At 41.8% G+C, this 26,457-nt stretch overlaps 1 protein-coding gene across 2 annotated transcripts in view; it reads left to right on the forward strand.

The window, feature by feature from the left end:
- MCTP2 (multiple C2 and transmembrane domain containing 2) overlaps window positions 1-26,457 on the forward strand; it is an 896,516-nt gene that overhangs the window by 555,189 nt on the left and 314,870 nt on the right. For both annotated transcript variants that reach the window (XM_069222757.1, XM_069222756.1), the window contains 4 exons: window positions 1,584-1,748; window positions 5,460-5,590; window positions 22,246-22,432; window positions 24,186-24,279. In XM_069222757.1, coding sequence (XP_069078858.1) covers window positions 1,584-1,748; window positions 5,460-5,590; window positions 22,246-22,432; window positions 24,186-24,279 — 577 coding nt within the window. The remainder of the gene's footprint in view (window positions 1-1,583; window positions 1,749-5,459; window positions 5,591-22,245; window positions 22,433-24,185; window positions 24,280-26,457) is intronic.

The raw sequence follows: 26,457 nt of genomic DNA on the forward strand, positions 1-26,457 counted from the left end.
GATCTTATATGGTTTTATCCACATAATGAATTATTAAAAAAGACAGCTTTGTTTCATTTAAATACTGAACACTATTCGTTATACAGCCCTTCATTAGCAGTATTCACTGCACAGCTCCTTTTATACAACTTTGGATGAAGAACGTTGGAGCACAAGTGCCTGATTTGATGACTAACCCAGTCCATGTATTTGTCTATTTCATATAATCTTCTGTCATTGTTTGTCTATTTCACATCATTTTCTGTCAGTGTTTGTCTATTCAATATCATCTTCTGCCAATGTTTTCCACCATGGAAATGACTCAATGTCCCGCTCTTTCACACTTTTTAAATTGCATTCAGTGTCCCATAAATGCGGAATAACCAAAATATTTTGGATCCTACAACTCACAAGCAGCTGCAGCTTGTTTAGGAATGCTCACTTATTGGAGGGCTGGCTGCTTTCATTGAAAGAACACCTGATGGTAAAGTGACCTACGTTGAGAGTGGGTGGACTTAAAGGAGCGGTATCCCCCAAGTGTGTCTCCTACACATATGAAGGCGAAAACTGTAAACCCCTTGTAGCTAGGCTTTATATCAGAAATCCCCAACCTTTTCATTAGTAAGAGCTACGTAATTTCAATAAAACTCATCATGAGCTACTAAGATTATTGGTATTATAACTTTGTAATCATCACTACATCAGACAAGATTACATTAGTGGTGACAGAGTGCAAGATTAGCATTAGTGATCACCCCAGTACATCAGGCAGGGTTGCCAGCAGTTACGTAAAAAAGGATTTGTCAATTTGGAATGTCCTTACATACGTAATACCTAACCGTCATCGCAACAAGGCCCCTGGCACCAAGGAAATATTATTGGGAATATGTCTTCCCAACACCAAATGAGTTATCTCTGAAATATCAGCTTTAAATATATTTTTCAAATTCAACAATTTTTGCTCTCGAAACATGAGATTTGGTGGTCAAAGATACACACATTTTCGTCTTGAATGCACACTTTTCAATTTTGATAGACATATTATTTCAGACCAGCAAAATTGTTTCATTTAGTAGACTGGACTGGACACAGGAGAGCTACTTACATATAGCTTGAGAGCGCTACCAGTAGCTCACCAGCTACTGGTTGGAGAAACCCCCTTTACGTGAACTGCTCCTATAAGTGTAGTCCACACTCTGGCCCGGCCACACTTGAATGACTAAGTGTGTGTATGGAAATAGTACCATTTCTGCTAAGTAAAACACCTCCAAGCTTTTTCTCGATGCAGGGAACTGATGCACGGGGAATGCAAGACAGGTGAGAAATTCATCTGTCAGCCTTATCCCAGAAGAAACATTACACTTGGTTTTCATTTGACAAACACTCCGACGGACACCACCAAGAAGGCGTGTTCTGTTTTTCTCATTTCATGTTAATGACAGTGCTTTGCTTTCTCCTCACATCTTTTAATATCAGTTTCATCTGTACATTTTTGGTGACACTAAATTTAAATGTTTACCAGTTGAACTGGAAATGATCATTTCGCCTTTGACCAAAGAGTAAGCTATTTATACAGTGCATCTGTTTGCATCTTTTTTTGTCAGTCAATTTCTATGCAAAGTCTTAAGCTGTCGGAATCTCTGGGGAAGAACCAGTTATGGAACGGAAATATCAGCATTACTTTACTACAAGGGAAGAATATTCCAGAAGGAGGCATACCCGGTGCTTTTGTGCGATTCAGACTCGGAGACCAAAAGTACAGAAGCAAGGTATGTTTCTGCTATCAAATTGTCATGGAAAGGGGTCTTAAAGGAACGCTAGAGTATTCAGGTATGTTATACGACATTTTAAGACAAACTGCCACCAAATGAGCTTTACCCTCACAACAGACAACCAACGCAACACAAATTGAGTGCCCTTTGTTACCTACTTCAGGTGAGAGGATCCTGTTTTGAGGGTCTTTCTGATTTTGTTTGAGAGAGAAGAGAATTTCAGAGTTTAGCCTCCTCAATGGAAAGACCTGGGGATGGGTGTGACTGCTTAGAAAATGGGAGGAGTAGCCGGGAAAGGGTAGTGGAAGAAGTTGCATAGTAAAGGAAAGGAGAAGTGAAGTAAGAGTGGCACTGTAATATGGCAGAGGATTAGCACAGTAAGGGGAAATGGGTGCTGTAATGGCGGAGAAGTGACAGTAAAGGGAAGAGTTGAGCGAGTAAACAAAGGGAAAGCTAGCCATTAAGGGTGCAAGAGAGTAATGGGAAGGTGTGAACCAAAGGAAGAGCAATCCAGCCATGGGGAGGAGCCCTCCTGAAGGTTGGGTGGAACAAAGTGCTGTAAGGGGCCAGCACTGAGGTGGGGGTGGGACAGAAGTAGGAAAGGAGTGAGTCTAAATTAAGTAGGAGTGGCAAGCAGGCAAAGGTGTGAGTGAGTAGGGATCAGGAGTAAGAGTGGGGGGTTGCTGTGAGGTAAAAGGCAGGAAGCATCCTGTAGAAGGGAGAGGTAGAGGACTAAGATAAAGGGTGTGGTCCAGTAGTAAAAGTGCGTGGTTAATTACTTATTGTCAGAAGCGGCGTTATTGATTTGGGAGGGTGGTACCTCTAGCAACTCAATAATCCCACACTCTGGTTAGGTCAAAATACAGTTCTGAGAGAAACTCTGCATACCCAATTGTAGCTACGGCACAAGTGCACGCTAAGTTTGAGCTGTACCAGCAATTCCAAAGGAAGCAACATGACACAATAAAATTCCCAACACAATTAGGAACAATAGAAAAAGAAAAATAGACAAAAAGACATACACATTGTTAAATAAGGTTAAAGGGAACTGTAGATATGAAATGTTAAGGTTTTAAGAAAACCAGCAGTTTGTGGTGGACTGGGATCTAGGTCCAATTGCAGGTCAACCAAGGTGGAGTGGAGGTCAGATATGCCAAAAGGGTTGGCCTGGTCAGACATTTTGCCTTCAGACATAGCCTTCAGCTACTGGGAAAGGGTCTTCGCATGGTCACTCCTGCGGCCCCTAGCTCCTCAGGGCAGGCTTCTGGGCATCAGGTTTCCTTCATGTACTAGTCTTCTTTAGTCAGCTGGACCTTCTTGGAGACAAGAGTTGATCTGCTTTTTGTGGAAGCAGATAAACAGGAGGCCAGTCACTTGAGCCTTGGAGAGCAGTTTCATTCTTTGGGTGCCTGGCAGATTCAGGAACCCCTGAATCATTGTGTGAGTTTTCTTATTCCAGCAAGAGTTAGAAGCCAGGATTCATCTTCCTGCAAGTCCTTCTTCAGATGGAATCTTCCCAGGTCTGAGGAGATTGTGGTTGTGGTGCCAGTTTTATCCTATGCTGTAGCCTGTGAATGGAGAAAATCCCCCCCCCCCCCCCCCCCAATCCTAGTATCTTACAGGCCCCAACCTTATTTTGGAGCACTTCCTTTTTGACTGTCTGTAAAATTATGCAAGATCCCCTATTTCAACATGGCTGGGCGCAGCTGCCATTAGCCATGCCTACCTTCAGCTTTTTGGCTATTCCTCTACCTGACAGTGTCAAAACACTTTTCCCTTCTACTATAGCTGAAGCCTGACTGTCCAATAGGGTCCGGGGAATGAATAGGAGGATCACTCCATGAAATCTCTAAGTCTTAAGAGGTAGTGCTAAAGCTGTCCTTTCCTTGGCAACTGTTCCTGTCCACTCTTGGAAAGCTAATCCTTGCTAATTGTTCAGCATTTAATACCCCATCGGCCTTTCCTGGGCTCAGAGGCAAGCCATTGTTCTATGAGCCAGGCCTGTTACTTTTGCCAGCCAAGCATGTGTATTCTGCTTCTGGAGGTGTGAGAAGTTATAGCAATGTTTTCAACCCAGTTCTGGCTCAGACATTCTAAAGTATATTTTTATTGAGTTACTTTTATGCCTAAGTTATAAAAAATTATTTTATCAGATGTTAAAAACTAAGCAGGAAGTAACTCTGAAACATTTATATAGCCCCTTCCTGAGTGGATGTGTAAAATAAATAATTTAGTTCCAACTTGACCTAGTAGGGAAAAGTGTAGAAAGTGACCTACAAAGTGAAAGAGCTTTTGGATGTATTCACTTTGAAGGAACCTTAACCCCACATGCATTTGTTTATGTTAGCACCCTGCCCTGTGAGCTTACAAAGCCCACTTTGGGGTGACTTACGAATATATGAAATTAGACTTTTTCTTCATAGCAGAAGGCATGTATTCTAGCCTTGTTTCACTACAGTGCCTTTAAGTTACAGCCCAGCCAGGCACAGTGGAGCTCCTGGCAGACGTAAGTTTCTGTTATATTCGTGGGAGGTGGAAATTGCCACTGCAGCTCAGGTATGTCACTTTACCTTCTATGCCATAGGTGCACTTAAAGCACCATTTACGGTGGACATATATGACAGTTGAATACACCAAATAAAAAGATCCACTGTACATCTCATGTTTTAGAGAGAAAGTATAAGCACTTTACTATTAATTAGTAGTGGTAAAGTGAACAGAGTTGTAGAGCCAGCACAAATAGCATTCAGAAAAAGCCAAAACATCTGTGATGACCATATAGAAAAGGTGGATTTGCTGCACATAAATATTGTATCATAATGCTATCACTAATAATAATAAATTCGTATAAGTGCCTAATTTAGAGTTGTGTTAAACAGAACATTTTCCAGAGCAAGTGAAAATTTGAAAGGAGAATCAACAGTTTTTGAAGACAATTCCACCATTGCATACTCCTCTTGATTGAGCGTGCCTGCAAAAGAATGGAGCATTTTTACCACTCAGTTTAGGATGACCACTTTATTCCAAGTTGACAGTCTCTAATCCTGAATTTATCACCTACACATCATTGACTTCACGTGCGTTAGTCTTATTATTAATCTAAGGGAAGCAAATCAAGACTACATCATCCAGAGCGCATCAGGCTCTCACAGAAAAGGCTAGGACTGGATACAGTGTCAGTATTGCCCGGGAGGATAGTGGCAACCCTCACTCAACCCTAATTTAAGTCCACGTTTCTTTTAAGGTAATTCTTTTATATGGAAAACGTAGGTGCACTTACAGACAGGCTAAGACACTAATACAGGGATATTTGTTCTAATCTTTCAAGGTACATGTGCCACCATGTTCTTCTTGCTTGTAGGTTCAAGTTGGCATTCGTTTGTTTTAATTCTTATCGCATTCCTTATTAATTTGGATAATTTTCTCTACTGATATCACGTGACCTGTTAAAGTTTGACGTACTTTAGTGTCATAATATGTCATTTTTTACAACTTGCAATTTGCACTTGTCCCCTTAAGGATATCTGTGTTTTTTGTTTCTCACTTAAAAATGTTGTTAAGTTCCCTTGGACTTCGATTGATCGATCTTTGTAAAATGCAATCTTGTTGTTTTGATTTAAATTGTACATTTATTATTTGTTGTCTTATTGCACTGCAAAATTAGGCTAATAAAATATTATTAATTCATCAAAATTGCATGTTTTCTAGACACAGTGCAGGACTACAAATCCTCAGTGGAGGGAACGCTTTGATTTTCACTACTTCTCTGGCAGGATGGGTATATTGGACATTGAAGTTTGCGGAAAAGAAAACAAAAGACATGAAGAACTATTGGGGACGTAAGTAGCCCAATTACATTCGGTTTTTGCTCTTTTCCTTCCCCTTGCCCGCCCCACTCATGACAGTATATTTGGAGCAGTCGTTAAAAAGTGTAGCACAAAACTATTTATCATACTGAGAAAACAGTGTTCTGTCCTACGGTTCTCATCGTCGGTTGTAACCCCTTTGCCGTATTCACATTTGATAAACAGGAAATATGTGATCTAGGCGTTCTGCTCTCCCCATTCAGGCTGTTGACATTGGAAATTCAAGGTGACCACTAGCCTGGAAAGCCACAATTCTGCATATCATTCAGAACATGAAAGTCGGGGGCAATGAAAACGCTGTACTAACCAGATACCTTAAAGTGATTTCATTGATTTATAATTTCTTATGGCAAGCCATAGCATTTAGGTCTTTGGTTGGCTAATTAAATCTGTTCAATGAAATAGCTGCTTTTTTGCTATTGTTTGTTCTTTTAGGAAATGAGTATATTATCCTTGGTGATACACTTCAATATGTTGACAAATTCAACATTTTTGGAAGAAGCACCTTGTATATCTGTGATCTTTCAGTGGCATTGCCCAGGCTCACTGAGTAATGGGGGTCTAATGTCTATGATATTTTCCACGTAAGATGCATCACCTGCTTTGGGTGCTGTGCATGAATTCGGTCAAGGGGATTTGTGAAAGCAGGTTTTGCAGGGCACGTTTGTTCATGCAGACACCAGTTCCATATCTGTAACATACACAGCCTCAACTTTTTATTTCATAAACACCAATTTTTGCTATTTAGATGCTTTTTCTTTAATGTATGTAGACAGTGTAACTTTATGTTAAACTTTTAAAGTTGTATGTATGTCACAGATAATACATATTTAAGCACAATTTGCATTTCATTAAATAATTTAGAAGGAGTTATACAATGTAGTGTTTGTGTCGCTTGCTTCTTACATTGTCTATTATTGTTGTTAGTTTTTTGAAGGATGTTTAACGTTCAGATTAGCTTCCTGCAGGGTAGAGTATCTTTTTGTAGAAAGTGGTATTTAATGTATTCTGCCATTTATATTCTCTCTGATTGTATGCTATAGTACAAAATCTGCAGCCACTATATTCCTAAAACCTTACCTGAAAAATTGATCTTGACTTAAAACTATTGATTGGTCCCTCTCCTTTCTTACTTTCAAATAACCCTCTCCTTACCTTAAATTCTCTGCATGCCTTCTCGTACCTGATTTCCTGTATCCTATCAATACACCCGATCACCTAGTCACTTGAACTTGCATAGCTCTGACTAATGATAAAACCTAACTCCTATTTTCATCTACCACAAAGAAACTGGAGTAATTGCATTAAATTGTTTCTATGAGAGCTCAAGACTAATCCTTATTGCCAATTAGTACTGGATTAACCAATAACCTTAGATTCAGAAGTAGCGAGACACTCCCACAAAGTGCTTAACTCCTAGTCATAGATAGTAAGTGTTATATAAATTCATGTATAATTGATTTTGTTACAGTTCTAGCATTTTAGTCATTTTCAATAGTAGTCTTGTATGTTTGTCTAATTAGTCAGGAAGGCTTTCTTCATTATCGTTTTACAGCAAGGCATGTTCTCTTTCATTTGATTATGTAGCTAATGACTAGCAGTCGTCTATTAGCTCTAGAGATGGGTAAATACATTTTGAGGCAGTTTGTGATATTTGTTGGGGCAACATGACACCTGGCACTGGTGACCGTTTAAGGTAGGTCGATATTCCTGCCTTGCTGTTGAACCAACCTGAGAAGATTCATGGTGTACTGCCTAAAACAAGCTGCTGTAAAACTGAAGGAGAGGCAATCAGACATGATATGGGGCATACACACTGTAGATTTCAGTGCAGTGGGTTAATATACTGATTGGAAGGAATACAAAACATATTTCCAATCTAGTTTCAAAAGGCATTCTAAAACGGTAAAATGGCATGGTAAAATTGAAAGCAGTGGCACTCGGGTAATAAAGGAAATTATAAATGTCCACATTCCATACACTGCATCTGCTGTTCTTGGATGTTTTACTGGTATGATTCCCCATTGAACTATTATTAAACAGAAGCATTTTCTACAATTTGACCCTTAAAACAATAAACAAAAATATAAACATGCATACATAATACAAATACACAAAATTATAATTTATTTTATATAATCCACAAATAAAAAATATACAAAATTACAATTCTGATTTTAATTGGAAGGTTATTGCTTTTCAAAACGTGTTTTTGTTTTTGAAAGACTGAGCGATATGCTGGGCTTCAGCACATTGCTTTGCCTTTTCTCATTCATACACTTTTTTGCCAGAACAAATCAGTGCTTTAATGAGGTCAACAAAAGTCTATAATGGATTCTGTTTGCTGCTGTACTTGCACCTCTCCCACAGGCTAAGGATACCAACTTAATTTTTATTCTTCAGTTTCAAATTCCTTCACATTTACAGAGTGTTTTAGTATGTTAAATTGTACGTTTTGCATTTTTACATGTATATATATTTTATGAATCTGCTAATATTATTTCATTTCCCAAGCGCAGACCCCATGAGTAGGGAGTGTAGCCCAAGGTTATAAACTGCTGTCCTACATTAGAAATAATTATTTTGCTGCTGTTTGGGCATGGATTGTGGTGTGGACATATAACCCAGAAATACTCAAAAGAGCTGCTAAATAAAGTGGTGTGGGTCCATTTTATTGTAATTTCAAATGCAGTGCCAATGGATAGAGAAGCAGCTTGGAACTCTTCCCTGTACGATATATAACAGATCTTCCCGCAATTATGACAATCTGACTTTCAGTTCCAGAAGATAGGCAAGAAGTTTGACTGATGTTAAAAATGTAGCTCTCCCTTTTTACTCTCAGATTAGATCCCTTTGGTCTGTTAAACTGAGCCACGCTAGTGAGGTCCTGAGTGGAAGCTTTTCCGACAGGTACAACTTCTGTTTATATTGTTTCCAAGGTTGTCAATCTAGTACCTTTCACCAGAGCCAAAATGCAGAGCTCTTTCCAGATCAAGCTGGGAACAAAAACAGTTCTATTCTCGGAAAAGGACGTGAACTACGATTGAAATTGAGTTCATTATAAATAGACTCATCGGTTTTTATAGCCATGCATGACTTCTTGGCACTATAAGTGAATGAGATTAAGCATTAGCTAAACTTTATTTACTAAGAATGTTGCCATGTTTACACAGCTTGCTGATTAAGAGGGGTTTTGTCCTGCGTGGGAGATTCCAGGTTGCAGTGTCTCTGACAGTGCATGGGCCTATCCAGGAAAGATTCTTCTGTCTCTCCGGCAGCGTTAAGCAGCTACTGAATATGTTATTTGTTGGTAATCTGAGACTTAGTGATAGGACTTGTGTTTTTCAACTTGTGTGGCAGAAACTCCGCGAGGAGATTGTATGGTATACATGTCATAGACTCTAGCAAGATTGAGAAATTAATAAAAATAGAAAACACTCCTGCAACACAGGAGAGACTGTCATAATCAAAGAAGGGGAATTAATCGCAATGTTAGTATTTTTGAGCATGCTTTTTTCCATTCTGCTCAACGTCTTGAAATTTGTGTCGTTCAGTCCACTCTTTATAGCATTGCTTGCTTTGTGACCGTGGTTGCTGGTGGTGGGCTGCCATCCCTTATTTATTTGACACACTAGCAAGCATAGAGAAAGGGGAAAGCGGGGATTATAAAGAAACTGCAATAGTGAGCTAAAGAGACAGGACTTGTATGTGAAAGAGATGGGTGAGGTATTATTCAATACTAGGAAGGCCCCCTTGGTATTCGACAAACCCTCATCCGGAAGCACTGACTATGGGCTTCTCAGAAAAACTTTGGGGCCCTGCATTTATTTATCTACAAATTGAGCCCTGCTTTACATTTCACTTCTGTGTACTACAAAAGTAATTGGTGTTTATAGAGCCAGCAATTCTTTAGGCACTCTGGGTTGTTTTATTGAGGAAATGGTCCTAAGTAACTCTACTTTTGGGTGTATTCATTACATATGTCACTCATTTTTATGACCAACAAAACTTTGGGATTTAAAACTACATGTAATTATTACTTCCTCTCACTGCCTTCCGGTACTGTACCTGACACAGACCAAACAAAGAAGCTTTAGTCAGTACCATGCTCATGTGGCCACCAGCTTTGACCTTGACCTTAGCCAGGCTTGTTCCACGGCTCTAAGTCTGACAGGCTGCGGCCAACAGTCTCTGAGGGCCTTATCCCCTTATAAGAACCAAAAATGACATCATCTTACACATTGTTTAAACCTCTTTCCTCATAGATATCTGTTGCCTTAAATGTATTTTGTCGAGTTGGAGCGTATTAGACTTAAGTGTGACTCTTTTAAAAAAAAAAAAATTAAGATGTTGGCAGTTGTGATTAGGATAAGTGATTTTGGGTCATCTTTCCTTATACGCCTCTCTTGCCCTAAATGTATTTAGCCGAGTTGGAGCGTATTCGATTTAAGTGTGACTGGTAACATTTTTGTTTTCTTTTTTAGATTTTGTCAGTCGTGGTTAGGATAAGTGATTTTGGGACCGGAGGAAATTGCACATTTGCAGTGATTGCAAGAAGCACACATAGAAGCCCTAACAAGTATTGTTTGTATTTGGGGTCCTGTGGTTTGGAAAGGCCAAAACGCAGGAAATTACAGTGGAGATGAGGAGCGGTAACTATGTTTTCCTGGTATTTTCCATTTTTGATAACATCCTCAAAGTCTGAACACAGCGATTTTCGCGCGTACCAAAATTGCTGATACGCGTGGTACCCGTACATTTTCGACCAGGAATAAATACTTCCTCCGTATTCCTAAAATTCTTGGAATGGGAAATTGCCTGCTGTAGGGACACCTCAGCGGTTTAAGTTAGGGGGTCGCAACATCTGCGTCAGGTACTCGAGTTTGCGCCATTAAGGCTTTTTTTGTTCTCTGCATCTGCTTGGACTTTGGCACACTGCTTCCCACTGAAGATTACAGTAATTGCGGTGTTTTTAGGGATCTGTGAATAGGACGCTGAGGGCTGTAAACAGTTGCACGTATTGCTGAGTGCTTTGTTCGCGTGTTTTCTAGGTTTTCATAATTTCGAAGTGCGTTATGTTCACTGAAACCATATCAGATCCAGGCGGGATTTCTAATTTGCTAGTTTACAGGGCACCTTCCTGGTCCTGGGAGAGTTGATGTCAGAACGCGCAACCATCCAAACACGGCGCGGCTTCATCCCTGCCGACTCTCTGCTGTAAAACAAGAGACTGAAAAGAAAGTGTTTCCTGACACGATCTTTACTGGCCCAGCGGGAGTGTTTTACTTCTGTTCCTAAGACCCACTCTTTTTTTTATTATTTTGTAGATTCCACGATCTCGCTGAAAAAGGAGAACTCCACAATAGAAATGCTTCTACTTTTGATTTTTTTTTGGTCACATCTTTTTTTTTTTTTTTTTTTACGGAATTGAAAAATGCTTTGCCACCTTCACTGAAGGTTCGTCTCAAATACTTTCAGTAGGGTTGGGGAGCAGCAAAGAACGCGGTCCCCTTCCTGCGCGGTGATTTTGTTTAAAACACTTGATTTCTTTCAGACGGCATCGTCTGTAGATTAATCACTTCATCGCTGACTCTGGGGCCTTGCTTATTTTATCCTGCTCTTCAATTGTTCGAATCCTCTTTTTCCAGTGGCTCTTTCTGGTTGTGTGAAGTGCTGCCCTTTCCTTCTTCTGCTCAGTTGGGGTTCCACATGGCGCTGTCTGGGTCTTCTTCTTTTCCCTTCGCGCCTCTTTTATCGGAAATAATATTTCCTTTCATGGTCGCCAGTATCGTCTGCACATGGATGGCGCGCGCTTCTGTTGCTCTTTTGCTTTTGTTCCCTCAGTGCACAATCCGGTGTTGGATTGTCTTATTTCTGTCTCCTCTTAGATTAAATGCAGTTACTTCAAAGGAAGATGTCACAAAAGACAAAATTCCTGTCCTTTCCCCTCCGTTCAATCGCATCTCTTATTTTTCTTCTGCTTTCCCCTTGATGACGATTTTGTGGCTTTGGTCGGGGTGGCAGAAACCCTAGATGTTCGGTTTCAATAAAATGTCCTTGGGTGCTTGAATTTTGCAGATGTCCGCGTTTTTTAATGTGGTGCGTTCTTAAATTTCCTATCCTAGTTCGGGCAAGGTCCTTCTCCCCTCTTGCTTGAAAGTGGCCCTGTCCCAGTTCACGTGTGAACGTTCTAATTAATTCTGTGCTACCGCTTAACCTCTTCCGTCTATTAAAAATACGCTGACAGCTCTGCTGTGTCTTTCTTGCGACGCTCAAGGACCCTCAGACTTTTTCTTTCAACTCTGGGCTACTTTGAAATTATCTCTCTTTTCTTTTTGGCCTCTGCTAGCCCAATAAACTTCATATATTTGTCTTCACTTTTAACACAACCTCCCATACTCTTTATTCCCATTCATATACCTTCACTTCTCACTCCCTGGCCCTACCGCACAGTGCAAAACTTTTTTCTCACTTCACTTTAGTGTTGTGTTTGCACTGCCTTGGTGTCCAGCGTTCATCCTTATTTTACACAAAGTGTTCCCATGCATAGTCACCAGGAGTGTATTTATTCCCCACTGTGGTTATGGCATTGCTGCCACTTGTTAGCAGGTGAAATGTATAGTGGAATATTGTCTTTTTTCTGTGAATTTTAAACAAAAAGTCAAGCAGCCACTATGTAAAAAATCCACTTAACCTGAGGTAACTATAACCTTAACTCCCTCGGAGTATGAACCGAATTTTGGGTCTATAACAGGAGCTCTGCTCATAAGTTCCAGGGCTGTACTGGGAACCCAAAGTAATTCTGGCAACTTTTGATAGTCCAGCCCTTATAGGGTGCAAAGTGAGTGAGCCTGACCACTACAATGGGTCTTGAGGGGTTCAACCCCCCCTAAAATGTGGGCACACATAGGAAAACGGTGCATTGTACCACAAATGTATATTATATATTCAATTGTATTAGTTTTTAAAGCATAGTATATGATGACCTTACAGTGCACCAGGATATGGCAATCTTTATAGGGGCTCCTCAATGACTATCTCACCATTAGGCTTTAACAGTGCCTCTCATCTTCCCCTCTTGGAGCAGGGATCAAGTCTGGAAATCTCCCAAACGGTGGCTTGTCTTGTGATACCGGCTGACCTTAAGAAGCTTGACTGTGGAAATACTGGTGAAGGAATGACTCATTTGTAACAAAGATATCTGGGTTAGAAGGTTCCTCAGTAAGCCTTGCTGGTTCTCACTGAACTACAGCGACTAGAGTTCCAGGGTTCCAAATGATTGCAGGTGTTACTGGCTTATGCCAATATATGAATCTGCGGAGAACCAGAAACTTGTCAATGCTGTAAAACTAGAAATGTGACAAGCCAATTTGAAGTTTCTGGCCCTTAAAGTTTCCTTTCATCACCTTACAATTATTGTGAATATAAAGAGCTTTCAAGGAGCCAAGAAACCTATTGCAATTTTAATAATGCTGTCCACACAACTGTAACTCTACTGGCATATATGTGAAGAGGTGGGTGTCAGATGAACTATGGCCTAGATACAAGTGGGCTAATTGGTCTTCATCCAAAAGTGTTGGAAATGGTACCAGCTAGAGAGTGCGGGTCAGAAATAAGATACAAATGGGAAGCTGGGTGAGCAAATGTGGAGTGTCAAACCATCGTCTGGAAGCTTGCATTCACTATATTCCCATCTTACTTTCATTAAATAAAGCCTGAGTTCTTTGATCTCTCTTTACAAAAATAAAGGGTCATACCCCGCTGGTGATGCTTTTTCTGTATTATCAACCCTTCTTCGATAGGTGTCAGGGCTGTGTAGCAAGGATACTGGATGCTGGGAGGTGTAATTCTTTTTTCCACTGTCTCAATGTAAGGTGTAATAATTTTCTCAGTGTTCTGCCTTCCTGCCATTGGTTGTTTCAGGTGAAAAGGACTATTTTAATCGGTGCCTTCAGCTTAAAACAGGATAACTGTTATGGTCTTGGTATTGCTACTGATTATTTTGTTTTTACTGATGCCGTATGTTTTTTTCATGAGAGCTTGCACTGGGGGACCAAGGTATATCAGGTTAGTCTAACCCTCTATATATTAGACATTTCTTTTTCCATAGGATGTGTGTCCCTGTTGAGGTGATAGGTTTCTTAGGATCCAGACTTTTGCAATGGGCATGGATGTCACAGAGTATGCAGCTGAAGTGGTAGGTTTCATAGAGCTTCTGGTAATAGGCATCCTCTTCTTTCTCTTCCAAAGAGTAGAACTTAGGGCACATGCCCCTCTTGTGGGAAAAGGGTTAGTCTTCAGCTTACTGTTAAAACCGGGTATCACAGGGTAAAGAATGAGTTACACATTTGTCCTCGAGTGTATGTGTACCTGCGAGAAGTACAGTACATGAAGGGTATCGTTTTGTGCAGGGTGCACGTGGTGAATGCATGTAATGGCTGCCTGTGTGTTTGCATGTGTCAACACAGAAAGGCTGCAGTACTGAGCAGTGCATGCAGAGTGAATGTTTGTGCTGAACGTATGTGTATTTGTGGTGGCACGAAGCATTGAGGTAACAGCACTGGATAGTGTGTGTGCTGTGTACCTACACTGAGCGCAAGTATGCTTGTAATGGTACATTACATGGAGTACCCTTGGTTCCTGGAAAGCCCAGGCCTGCGTGGTGAAAACACCAGGAGGCAGAGGAATTCACCCAGACAGGTTTATATAATGCTGCGTTCAAATGAGCTAGGTGGGACACACTGAAGAAGGTTGAGCAAGGCTCCCCCTGTACACTTCTGAAGGTGCTCTTCGATTCAGTGGAGGATCACAAGGAAGGGGCCTCCACCCATCGCAGGAAGGAGATGGGGCTAATAAGGGATTAATAAAGAGTATGGCTGAGAGTCCAGGATCAACCTTTTGATGTATATATCACTGTGGATGACATCCAGCTGTAAACTCTAATCACTCCTGTGGCTTATGTTGTGGGACTATCAGTTTTGGAGTCTCTCATGCCATGACAGACAACCTTTCAAGAGAAAGAAGGAGAAGAGAAGGAGAAGCATAACTCCGACATAAAACTTGAAAGAACCAGACATTAAATCATCTTGTTGTTTGGAAATGGACTATAAGGGGGAGGTTGAGACCCCCAAAATTGTTATACGCCAACTAACTGGTTGTCCTGGCTGAGAAGGGGGAAGTCCTGCAAGACTTCTTCCTGCGGCCAGGACTGGAGGTCAAGCCTGCTAGTGTCCTTGCTGAGTGAGGGGACATCATCCAGGGAGCTCCAGCACCTGCCTGCTTGTCAAAACCAGTGGGCACAGGGTGAAAGAGGAGAGCAATGGAGGGAACAAGACCAAGACCAATTGGGGAGCCCTGTTGCATGGACTCTGGTGAGAGGTTGTGAGGAGGTGGCCACTGCACTGAACAGGTCATTGCTTGTGCCAGTTTAAGTTAAGCAAGAAAATGGTATATTGTGGGAAAGGATCTTAGGAGCTGCATTACAACCACAGTGAATACATAAGTTAATCACTAGTATTCTTGGAAACTCTTAAAAAAAAAATATATATATATTTATTCCGTTCAATAAAATAGCACAGTTAACCAATATTCTGTGTTTGTACCTTGTATGTGAATAAGCATTTACATTAATTTCTAAAAAAGCCAACACATAAAACAAAGGAACAATTTCTAATTTCCTGGCTAAGTCTAAACAAATGAGACAACTAAAGTATTACTCCACTCTTCCAATTAATTAACGTCATGTGGCTGCACTCCTTATTTTTAGAAAAATCCACATCGGAGTTAGTTCATGGGATGATTGCACATGGAGGAAAATCCTGTCCTTCAATTTCTAATGTGAGTCCCAAATATTACTGGGTTTGTTCGTGATTTAAATGATTCCTCCATATAAAAGTGTTTTTTCAGCTCTTGTTTCCTATGAGCCTCCTCAGGACAGTGGACAATAGAAGTACTTATTGGGGCCTCAGGAATGAGGCTACAATGGCGAACTCAGTCATCTGTCAAAACCCTCCTCAAGGGCTCAAAGCGGAAAGCCTATACTCCGCAGTCCGAGGCAGGATTGAAGTGGTGCCTGCTATATACGGCGCAACCTGCATCTGTATTCAAGAAGACCAAGGTCACAGCTGGACAGGACAGGCAGCGACAACCCGGGAGGCTGGGATAATGGCACTGGTGATGGAAGTGCGTGTCACTATCCGTCTGTTTGAAAGTAGCCTCTTTACCAAGTTCAGCGCCTGCAGCTGGTCCACAAGGCAGGTGATATGCGGAGCTGTGGGCTCTACTAGTGTAGCAAGTGTGTCAGTTCAAGTCAACAACCCCCCCATGTGGCAAGGGAGGGCCGCCCTGAAGATAGCCATGGAGTGTGTGGTGAGAACTAAGCTGGTGCAGCAGCATTACAGTGAACCTGCATGCCAGGAGAGGTCACTGTGTGAGTTACTGCCTGATAATGAGGGCAGAAGCCTGAGCAGGATTGAAGCGGTGACCCTGTGTGCCATTAAGGGGAGGGCTTGTACCTGGGAGATAGTGGTGCGACAACCCCATATTCCACGAGTGGCTGCCAGAAATAATTGTGCTGTTAAAGTTGGTCCGAAGCCCACGAACTGGGAAGCCATGAAAACCTGTAAAATGGAAGACTGCACCGGACCCGACCCTGTAAATTGAGTGAAGAGGCTGTGGACGCATCACCACGTCACTGGGACCCAGGTCAGGATCATCTGAATCAACCACACCCCTGCCTCCTTTAGGGACCCCAAAACCTATTGTGCCGGAGGAGTTTGGGAACACCTCCGATCGCTGCAGGAGATGTCTGTGTAGGCTCAGAGGAGAGCCTGTGCTTGCTGAGTGCAGCCACTCCTCCTTCATGGTTTTTGTAGTGTTTGTTCATACTACCTGCTTAGCTCCTCTAATTACTGTTTTCGTGCACCACAACAGACAAAACACAATACTTTTTAATAAACTGATAGCACACAAAAACCTTCAGACAAATGTGATTTTTACATGCCATTGAAGGTTTGACAGGCTCATTACTATACAGTATCCCATGCTGCTGCCTTGAGTCATGCACAAATCTTTTTTGCATCAAACTGCAGTACCTTAAACCGTTAATACACTTAAGATGCCATGTACACTGTCGGGGAATAAGAATATTTATTCAACCAAGTACAGCAGGTCTGAAATGTGTTTCCATCTATCAGCAACTGTCAGCAATCAGAACACCCAGGCAAAGTCACCCTGTACAATTTCATAATGGAACTAGGATTACATGACATACCCACATACACTAGTATGACACATAAACAACACATCTCCCCTCCCTCTCACCCAACAATGCAATAAGGCCATTTCCTTTCAGAACGTGGGAATAATTAACAACAAAGAGAAATCAAGATCATATTGTGGGACTCCGAATTAGTAAAAGCTGTTCACAAGAATATTTGCTTCAGTGGAATATTCTTCGAAGAAGTGAAACAATTTAAATACATAGGAATTGTCATATGGCCTCCTCCCGGGTGCCCACAGCATAAAGACCCGTGGCCATGGCAAGCGGAAAGCTGCATTTTGCAAAGAGATGGCAATGGAGTACTCATGCATTTAGAAATCGTCTATCAAGCCAAGTGCACTGTTATAACAACTTATTGAGATGATCTATAGGGTCTGTGTAAGTCTTCTAGCCAAATAGATTTAGCACAAATAAAATTCTTGAAAACTGCCCTAACGCCTATCACTGTTATTCCATCAGGCCCCCTGGAGCAGACTGTGGAATGGCGCCACTGCCACTTAGAAGCAGAAAGACAATAATGCAACATGCTATAGACAGAAGTAACTCACCAGGAGGCGCCTTAATGGACAACTTCTGGTCCAAAACGCTAATACCTGATCCAGCCAGCTCCCACAAAAAGCGTGCCTATTAGTAGGCTGTACTCTTGGGTCCTTTCTCATTGATAAAACATCTCTAGCCAGGTAATAGGCAAAACAGCAACTGGACAAAGCCTATGCTCAAACAGGAATAAAGAAGAGAAATCAAAAGCTGAACAAGCAAATCTTTACCGTGAATCAGTGTCAGAAGATTCCCCTGCATAATGCTTACCTGTTACTGTAATAATGAACTGTTTGACCACACTGGAGAACAGAGAAAAGAAAATGGTTTCTGTTGCAAGGTTCAATATGTTATGCACGAATGGGAAAAAAGCAAAACGAAAACGTCAGTATTTGCCAGTCTGATGAACAACAGGTTGAGTCCTCCCCTAACTTACTGTTGTTGCCACAGCAGGAAACATCTAAGTAGTAGGTATTTGGAGAGGCATACTCTGTATGCCGAAAAAACAGTGGCCATCTAACTCAAAAAAGCAATATATCTAAACAGAAAAAAGGAAATCAAAAACGGATGGTCTGGAACAGACCCAATATGGGTTTTATTTTCCTTAAACTGTTTTTTCCCCCAAAACGTACTAAAAGCGATCTGAACAAATACAAAGGCAAGTTTCGAGCCCATCTTTCGGCCCATGCTAGTTCCAACTCCTAACATGAACGCCATCATGTTTTAGGAACATTGCTCTGCAGTTACTAATAAGAGTTTCCAGGATTATGCAACTTCCTGAAAACCTATCCTCCACTGGGCAAAGCAAAGAACATCGGAAATACTACCTCTCATAATTAAACCATTTCTTTTAGTTTTATCTTTTTATTCATCGTCCATGTCTTTCATTTTGCACGTTCTCATAAATGTCAGATGGCTGAATGCAAATAAAAACCGAGAAAAGAATAAGGAATTGTCCAAAACCTATTTACACATAAGCCTTCAGCTAATCTGTTAGTAAATTGTCTCAGAGGACAGCTACATGGTAGTGTTGGTTTGTTGTCCTTTGAAGCAGATCTAGAAAAAATATGTATCATACAATTTTTCAGGCAGAGGAAACAAAAAACGGAATTCAAGCATCAGAGAGGTCTGTGGTAAGAACACACTTGTGTGAAACCTTATTAATAGATGCTTCACATGAGCATTTATGGTTCACTATGCATCACTGTCAGATAATCAGTCATCTTATCACTCTGGAATCGTGACACTAGATATCAAGTGATGTCACCATAACTGAGAGATGGGTGTATTGCCTTCTGGTACACAGCATCTCTATACTGAGATTTTTTTTAATGCACGACTACCGATTCCTAAAGCTCAGACTCTCAGAACATCCTAATTTTAAAATGTTTTTACTTTGCGTTGCAAAATGTTGTTCAATTGTTCTCTCATTTTGGTCTTTCAACCTTGAATTTGCAATAATGTCCCCCTTACCTTATTGCAAATGGCCATATGCAGGGCAGACCACTGACCTTTTATGTGTGAGAGAAGTGTGTTTTTTTAACTGCAAACGTTACTTTGTAATATGTATGGCCTTAGTGCTAAACACAATATTGAAAGAGAAGAGGAACAGGGCAGTTAATTGTACATTCAAGTGGCAGGCATATAAATATGTCATTTAGAACAGAGATTGTTCTTTGCTAGCGATATAAACTGAATCTGTTCTGTCAAGATTCAGTTGATTCCTCTTAGGAATTCTACTCTTTGACACACTGCTTCCAGGCATGAGGCACACAAGAGGTGGTTTACTCCAAACAACTGCCTCACATTAGAATATATAAACTGAGTAGGAGGATTTTTTTTCCCACCATGGAAGATAGCTGGATCTTTCTAGGGAGGTTCCCTGCAAAGACTACAACAGATATCTACTAATTTTGCTCACGCTGTCACACTAAAAGCACAAATCATGGTTAATTATGCTGGTATTTTTTAAGGAATTTCCATGGAGCCAATGTCCCAGGAACAGTTAAGATTCAGTTATTTGACTGCCATTAGCAAAACAGTTCCCCTTGAGCTGTACCTAATACAAAAGGGATATTTAGCCCATGATCAGAGGATAAGTAACCACAATGTGCCAATATCAATCTAGTTGCTCTCTTACATATGACATAACATTGGAAGTGCCTTAAAAATAATAAGTGCCCTATAAGTACATTTCCTTGTTAAGCAAACATTAGCTGAATTGAGTAGAGCTACAACATCAACACATCAACGCAGAAGAAACCAAAACCACCATGAACTCAAGCCACTCCGGCGCCCCCTCGGACCCCTGCCCACACTTCATCTTCAACAAAGCCGACGACATCATCGCCCCGCACCTCCAGACCATCATCAACTCCTCTTTTTCGTCTGCTACCTTCCCCGAAAGCTGGAAACACGCCGAAGTCAACACCCTACTAAAGAAACCTACGGCTGACCCAAGCGACCTGAAGAACTTCCGCCCCATCTCGCTCCTCCCCTTCCCTGCCAAAGTCATAGAGAAGACCGTCAACAAGCAGCTTACCAACTTCCTTGAAGACAACAACCTTCTCGACCCCTCACAATCCGAATTCCGAGCCAACCACAGCACTGAAACCGCCCTCATCTCAGTCACAGACGACATCAGAACCCTGATGGACAATGGTGAAACAGTCGCCCTCATCCTCCTCGACCTCTCGGCTGCCTTCGACATCGTCTGTCATCGCACCCTAATAACCCGCCTCTGCTCCACCGGGATCCAAGGCCAGGCCCTGGACTGGATCGCCTCCTTCCTCTCCAACCGCTCTCAAAGAGTCTACCTCCCACCTTTTCGCTCAGACCCCACCGAGATAATCTGCGGCGTCCCTCAAGGCTCCTCGCTCAGCCCGACACTCTTCAATGTCTACATGAGCCCCCTCGCCGACATCGTACGCAAGCACAGCATCATCATCACCTCCTACGCCAATGACACTCAACTTAAACTCTCCCTCACCAAGGACCCCGTCAGCGCAAAGACCAACCTGCAAGATGGTATGAAGGACGTCGCAGATTGGATGAGGCTCAGCCGTCTAAAACTGAACTCAGACAAAACGGAAGTCCTCATCCTCGGCAACACCCCGACCGCATGGGACGACTCCTGGTGGCCCACGGCCCTTGGCACCGCACGACCCCCTCAGACCACGCTCGCAACCTCGGCTTCATCTTGGACCCTCTTCTCACCATGTCCAAACAAGTCAACGCTGTGTCCTCCTCCTGCTTCCTCACCCTCCGCATGCTCCATAAGATCTTCCGCTGGATCCCCACAGACACCAGAATGACCGTGACCCACGCCCTCGTCACCAGCCGCCTGGACTACGGCAACACCCTTTATGCTGGGACCACCGCAAAACTCCAGAAACGTCTGCAACGTATTCAAAATGCCTCCGCCCGCCTCATCCTCGACATACCCCGCAACAGCCACATCTCCGCCCACCTGAGACACCTGCATTGGCTCCCCGTCAGCAAAAGGATCACCTTCCGACTTCTCACCCACGCACACAAAGCCCTCCACAACAAGGGACCAGAATACCTCAACCGACGCCTCAGCTTCTACGCCCCCACCCGTCTCCTCCGCTCCACCAGCCTCGCTCTCGCCGCCGTCCCTCGCATCCGCCGCTCCACAGCGGGTGAGAGGTCCTTCTCCTACCTGGCGGCCAAGACTTGGAACACCCTCCCCACCAGCCTCAGGACCACCCAGGACCACTCCGTATTCCGGAGACTGCTCAAGACCTGGCTCTTCGAGCAGCAGTAACCCCCTTTCCCCTAGCGCCTTGAGACCCGCACGGGTGAGTAGCGCGCTTTATAAATGTTAATGATTTGATTTGATTTGATTTAGAGCCTGAGCAAAGGAGCTCGATCCATCTGAAACTAAAGAGCAGTGATTTCAGGCTCACAAACCTCAGTGTACCTGTTCTAATAAATGCCCTCTAAATGAGTCAGCCGTGTGGCGTCCAGACAGGCGGTTTTATTTTATGCACTGTCTAGGCAGGCAGAGGGGACTTGCCCACGTTTCGCTGCACTAACCTCAACTTCAGTCCTAGGCCATTGCTGTATTCTTGTGACACCTTACTCAGCCTGAGGATCTTTCATTGCAACTGTAATGGCACCCTGCCATGCCCCCAATCTCACGACAGGTGTTACAGGTATGCTGTACTGAAGCCCAAAACACGAGGCTGAGTTTGCAGTTCTTCATCATTATTCAGTCTTTTTCATGGTAGATCCATCAAAATGCCTATTGTAATTCTTCAGTCATTTATAGAAGTCATATCTTGGAAGTTGCTTCATTTCCTTTAATGACGAAATGTACTAGTGGTTGTTTTTTTAAGTAGTAGCACATTGCTTGTATAAGATGTTTTATGTTTCAAAGCATCCCACTGTTGCAGTCGGGGCTAAAGCACAATTGGTTAAATACGTTGTGTGTTCCAGATGTTCAAAGTCAGCTCCTGACCTAAATTCCTCTCTTTGATTTACAGTTAAAGTATTCTTCTGGAAGTAAGAGCGCAGTGATCCTGCCATGCAGTTTGTAAATACATCAAAATACAATCTTACGAGAAAGAGTTCTAGTGTGAAATATGGTGCAATGTTTCCTTATGTAAGCACTACAGTGCCACAAAACTCGGCAAAACGTTTGTGTTTGCTAATTTGGTTGTATAGAATCCTCACTAAGTCGAGCATTTTAAATTATTTGCTTGTTGCATGACAAGCCCGGAGAGTTCCATAGCAGGGCAACTCACATTAAATCAAATTGATATGGGATGTTTGCATTTCTTTCCAGGTGCAAATTGGATATCGCAGCCCTTCCAATGGAGCAGAGGAATCGCGTGGAGCTACCGCTGGAAAACAGCCAGGGGTCTCTTGTGATGCTGATAATGGTTACACCATGTACAGGAGTTTCCATTTCCGATCTCTGTGTTTGCCCTCTGGGAGAACCCACTGAAAGAGAACAGATTTGCCAACGATATGTAAGTACTTTACAACACCCTTTGCAGGTCTGCAGCTGAAAGGCATATTCCCAAAATATAGTGAACACATGCCTTATTCATCACTTTTCCTTAGTAGAAAGTTGGTAGAACGATTGAATATATTTTGGGCATATTATGTAGAGTGAGCTGCATTTGGGCACAGCTTTGGTGCTATGTTGCGCCTGTTGACCTCGAGTGTCCGATGTTTGTCCAAGAGGGCCTGGTTTATGTCAGATTCTCGGGGTGTCCACGTGATATATATTTGCATGTAAAGAATCTAAAAATGAAACGAGGACTTGTTTATTAAAAAAACGTAATAATCTGTCATGGATCCAGTTCTTGTGGACCACCATTGGAGGCTCGTTAAGGATATGCTTCACATGACTTTTTATTATTTGCCAGAGTTTTTGTTGAATAACTTCCCCTGAAATGAGCTAGGCTATGTTTATTGCCATGAATAATTATAATGTTGTTTACTATTCAAGTGAGGCGTTTTTGGTAACGAATCTGGGTGATTACAAATCCCACGTTTCATGTACAGAAAAAAAAAACATTCAGTAGTATTTTGCCTTTAAAAACAGGACCTCTTAAAAGTAAAAGAAAAATCGATTTGAAAAAGTGATAATAGCATAATTTACTCCAAAGTGGAGTAGTGAATTGCATTGCCTGCAATCGAATTTTTTTTTTCGAAACAGGGTTCATGCTGAATTTGAAAAAAGAACCCCTATTTCCACACCTTGGTGTGTAGTATATGTAAGGATCTCTTTGTTTCCCTGCTTGTAACCTGAAAATAGTCACTTAGCTGAATATTGAAACATGGTTTATGTCATGCAAAAGTTGTTCGTCTAAACCAATTTTCAGATTCTTCCTTTTCATCTCGCCTAATAATTTTTTACCTTTTTAAATTACCCACAAACAATTTTACTGACTGCAGAGCATGTTAGGCGTTGACTCGTCACTTTGCACCACTACCAAACAAGGTGTTGAGGGGCCAAAACACTTCACTGATCCAGTCGATTTCTTTTTGTTCTTTTCTCCGCAACAAGACCATGTCAGTAGACAGAATTGTAAATGTGGGATAGGAGCTACATAAGAATTGGGTTACTACTGAATGATTTGAAAGAAGTGTGTTTCTGTGTCTAAGGACTGTTGTATTTTTCTTCTTTCGGATTTGATGTGAGAAAATATGCACACAGTAAGCATATTCTTCCGGATTTAAAAATTCTCACCTGCCCATTTCACCTTACACCTTTGTTGCTCTATTTATAATTGATGATCAAACCTGTTTTCTAAAATAAACCTTGACCCCTATGATTATTGTAGGCTTTATCTGAAACAATGTGTGCACAGCCAGCGAAATGCCAAACGAGGTGGACGCATTAAGTGAAAAATTAGGGGTTAGCAAGTAGAAACTTGAGTAATTTATTCTAATTGTATTAGACTTTTTGATATTAAGTCATTGTGTTATGATGTTGAAATCCCAAGACTTCACCTAGGCTCTCTGAATGTCCATATTTGTGTAAGTAGCACTCAGTAATAATCCACACGTTGTTTACTAAATCTAAAAACTATGAGTAAATACCCTTTAGCTACGTGCACGTTTTTGCATTATAAATTACCCAAGGAAATCTTTTACCCCAGAATATTCTTTCCTGCATTTAAAGGCAATTCACCCTACTATTGTATAGTGCACACAAGTCCACATAGGTCGGATCTACGAATGACGTGTTTTATTAAACTTTTTATGTTTTAGTGCCTTAAGAACTCCTTCCAGAATATCAGGGACATTGGCTTTCTGCAGGTGAAAGTTTTAAAAGCAGAAGATCTGTTGGCTGCAGATTTTTCAGGTAATCAGTGTGTACATATTATCTTGCTCTTGGCTGTGAAGTGTTAATATGCTTAGCCTGTGCTGGTATTGTATGTACAGCAGTGTAAGGTTCTCTTGCACACAGTTGAAGGGATACACGTGCAGTGGCAGTGCAAACTTCACCTGTTGTTGACCCCTGTTGTGCCCCATCTTCAGACAGACACTGAGAGACCCTTAACGCGGACTGGACATATACCAGTGCTCACCCCTGACTGCTCACAGGCTGGGTTTTTCCAGCCAGCAACTTTATCCATGCCAAAATTGTAGTTTAACCTTTCCTGTGCGAGCTATACATATAGAGGTCCCAGCATGCTTTGCACAGTTGGCTGAAAAGTGAGAACTGGCTAAATGTCACCTTTTGTCATTCAGTGCACTCTTCAGCTGTAGGTGCCTACATCCGTGCAAGATAATAACTGTCCCGAAAACCTCCCAGTAGATTGAAAAAGGAAAGTGAAGTGACAACTGATATATTCTAACTCAAAGTGGGCATTTCAGGTGATCAAGTGTCCCAATTAGTCTCCTACAGTGTTCCGTTTCTGATGTCACTGACGACATCACATGCACCCTCCAATCCAAAAATCTTCATGTTTACTCCCTATTTGCTCCTGTGAGTAAAAGTAGTAGATTCCTCCTCCAATTCCACAGGGGGATATATATATCCTCTCACTTGAGAAGGCATCACGTGCTCTCAGTAATACTAATGAGATCACAAGTCTTCATTCTAATGCCTTGGGAGTGCTTATTCAAGGATAGGTTTGCTCATCTCATTTAATTTCACGGTAGGCGCTGAGCACACGTCATTGTCAGTAATAAAGTTGGCAGACAAATGCCTCTGTGAAGAACATGATTTTTTGTAGAATGCAAAGAGGTGTTTAGCTTTTGTGAGGCAGGGAATTCCCCATCTGCACATTGCTTAGGCGGTCTGCTGTCCCTGTTTCGGCCACGGCATTAGTCTCACCTATTCCTTTGGCATCACATCCATCATCAGTGCCTCCTACGTCCATCTCAGTGATGCTAACTCCACAGAGCACAGGGAGTGTCAATTGCACACAGCTCGGTCATCTTTGCTTATGGTAATCCTTTTAGCTAAAGAATGCCTATAATAAATATGAAACCCGAAAAGTAATCTCTATTGTTTTAACACATTTTACTAATGTACAAGTTAATTAAAGTAGAACTCCGGATCTAATCGAGCTCAATATTTAATCATATGTTAATTCATCAAGTTTTTAATGTTTTTCTTTCGTGAATATTATTAAATATATTTGTGCACTTTTTAATATTTAGTAATTTCACATTGTTCATTGGAAGTTCTTTACCACAATGGCAGCCCTGACTTTCATTAGCCAACAACCCCCTTCTACTTGTAACTTCCCCACAGTGTTTGTTTTCTGTTAAGAAATGGTTGGTTGTTATGGGCAGGAGGTGGGGTGAAAAAAGCTCAGCAGTGGAGTTGGCACTTCTGGGCAAGGTAGTGGGTTGCTTTCCCTTGTACTCAGCATTTGCTGCATAGGCAGTAAAAGGGCACAATTATTGAACAGTGTGCTACAGGCAGCTATTAGGCACCACCCTGGTTTCTGATGGCTCCTGTTTTATCACACAACAGATATGCTGACATGCTTTCCAACACTGACATAACCACCTAACAGTAACTGAGGTTTCTTTGGACAGGGATGGCATATATGGAGGAGGCCCCGTGCACCATATATTTTCCAGCCCTCGTCCCACCAATGGACTCAACCTCTGTGCATCCATTTTGAACATTTTGAGAAATCTTTTTATTCAGTTTTTCAGTGTTGTTATCAGGGATCAGAAAGATAGTCACAACAATCTAAAGAAACAAAGTAATTGCTATACAATTATATATCCCATAATACCTTAACATTTTGAGACATTGTTTCAGTTAGAAATGGGGTCTCTAGATGACAGAGGTTTGCACTCTGTCCAAGTAGGGACCGCAATCCTTGTCAGAGCAAATAAGATACACACTAAAAGTTTACCTGTGCTCACCTTTTGGTAGCTTGGCACAGAGCAGTCAGGCTAAAATAAAAAGGCAATGTGTAAAGTATTTGTGCACACGCAGTAACACAGTGAAAGCAAAAGGACTCCACATCAGTTTAGAAAATTATCAAACTTGTCAAACAAGACCAAAATGACA

This window comes from Pleurodeles waltl, chromosome 3_1 (genome assembly GCF_031143425.1).
Source record: "Pleurodeles waltl isolate 20211129_DDA chromosome 3_1, aPleWal1.hap1.20221129, whole genome shotgun sequence".
NCBI classification, from domain to species: domain Eukaryota; kingdom Metazoa; phylum Chordata; class Amphibia; order Caudata; family Salamandridae; genus Pleurodeles; species Pleurodeles waltl.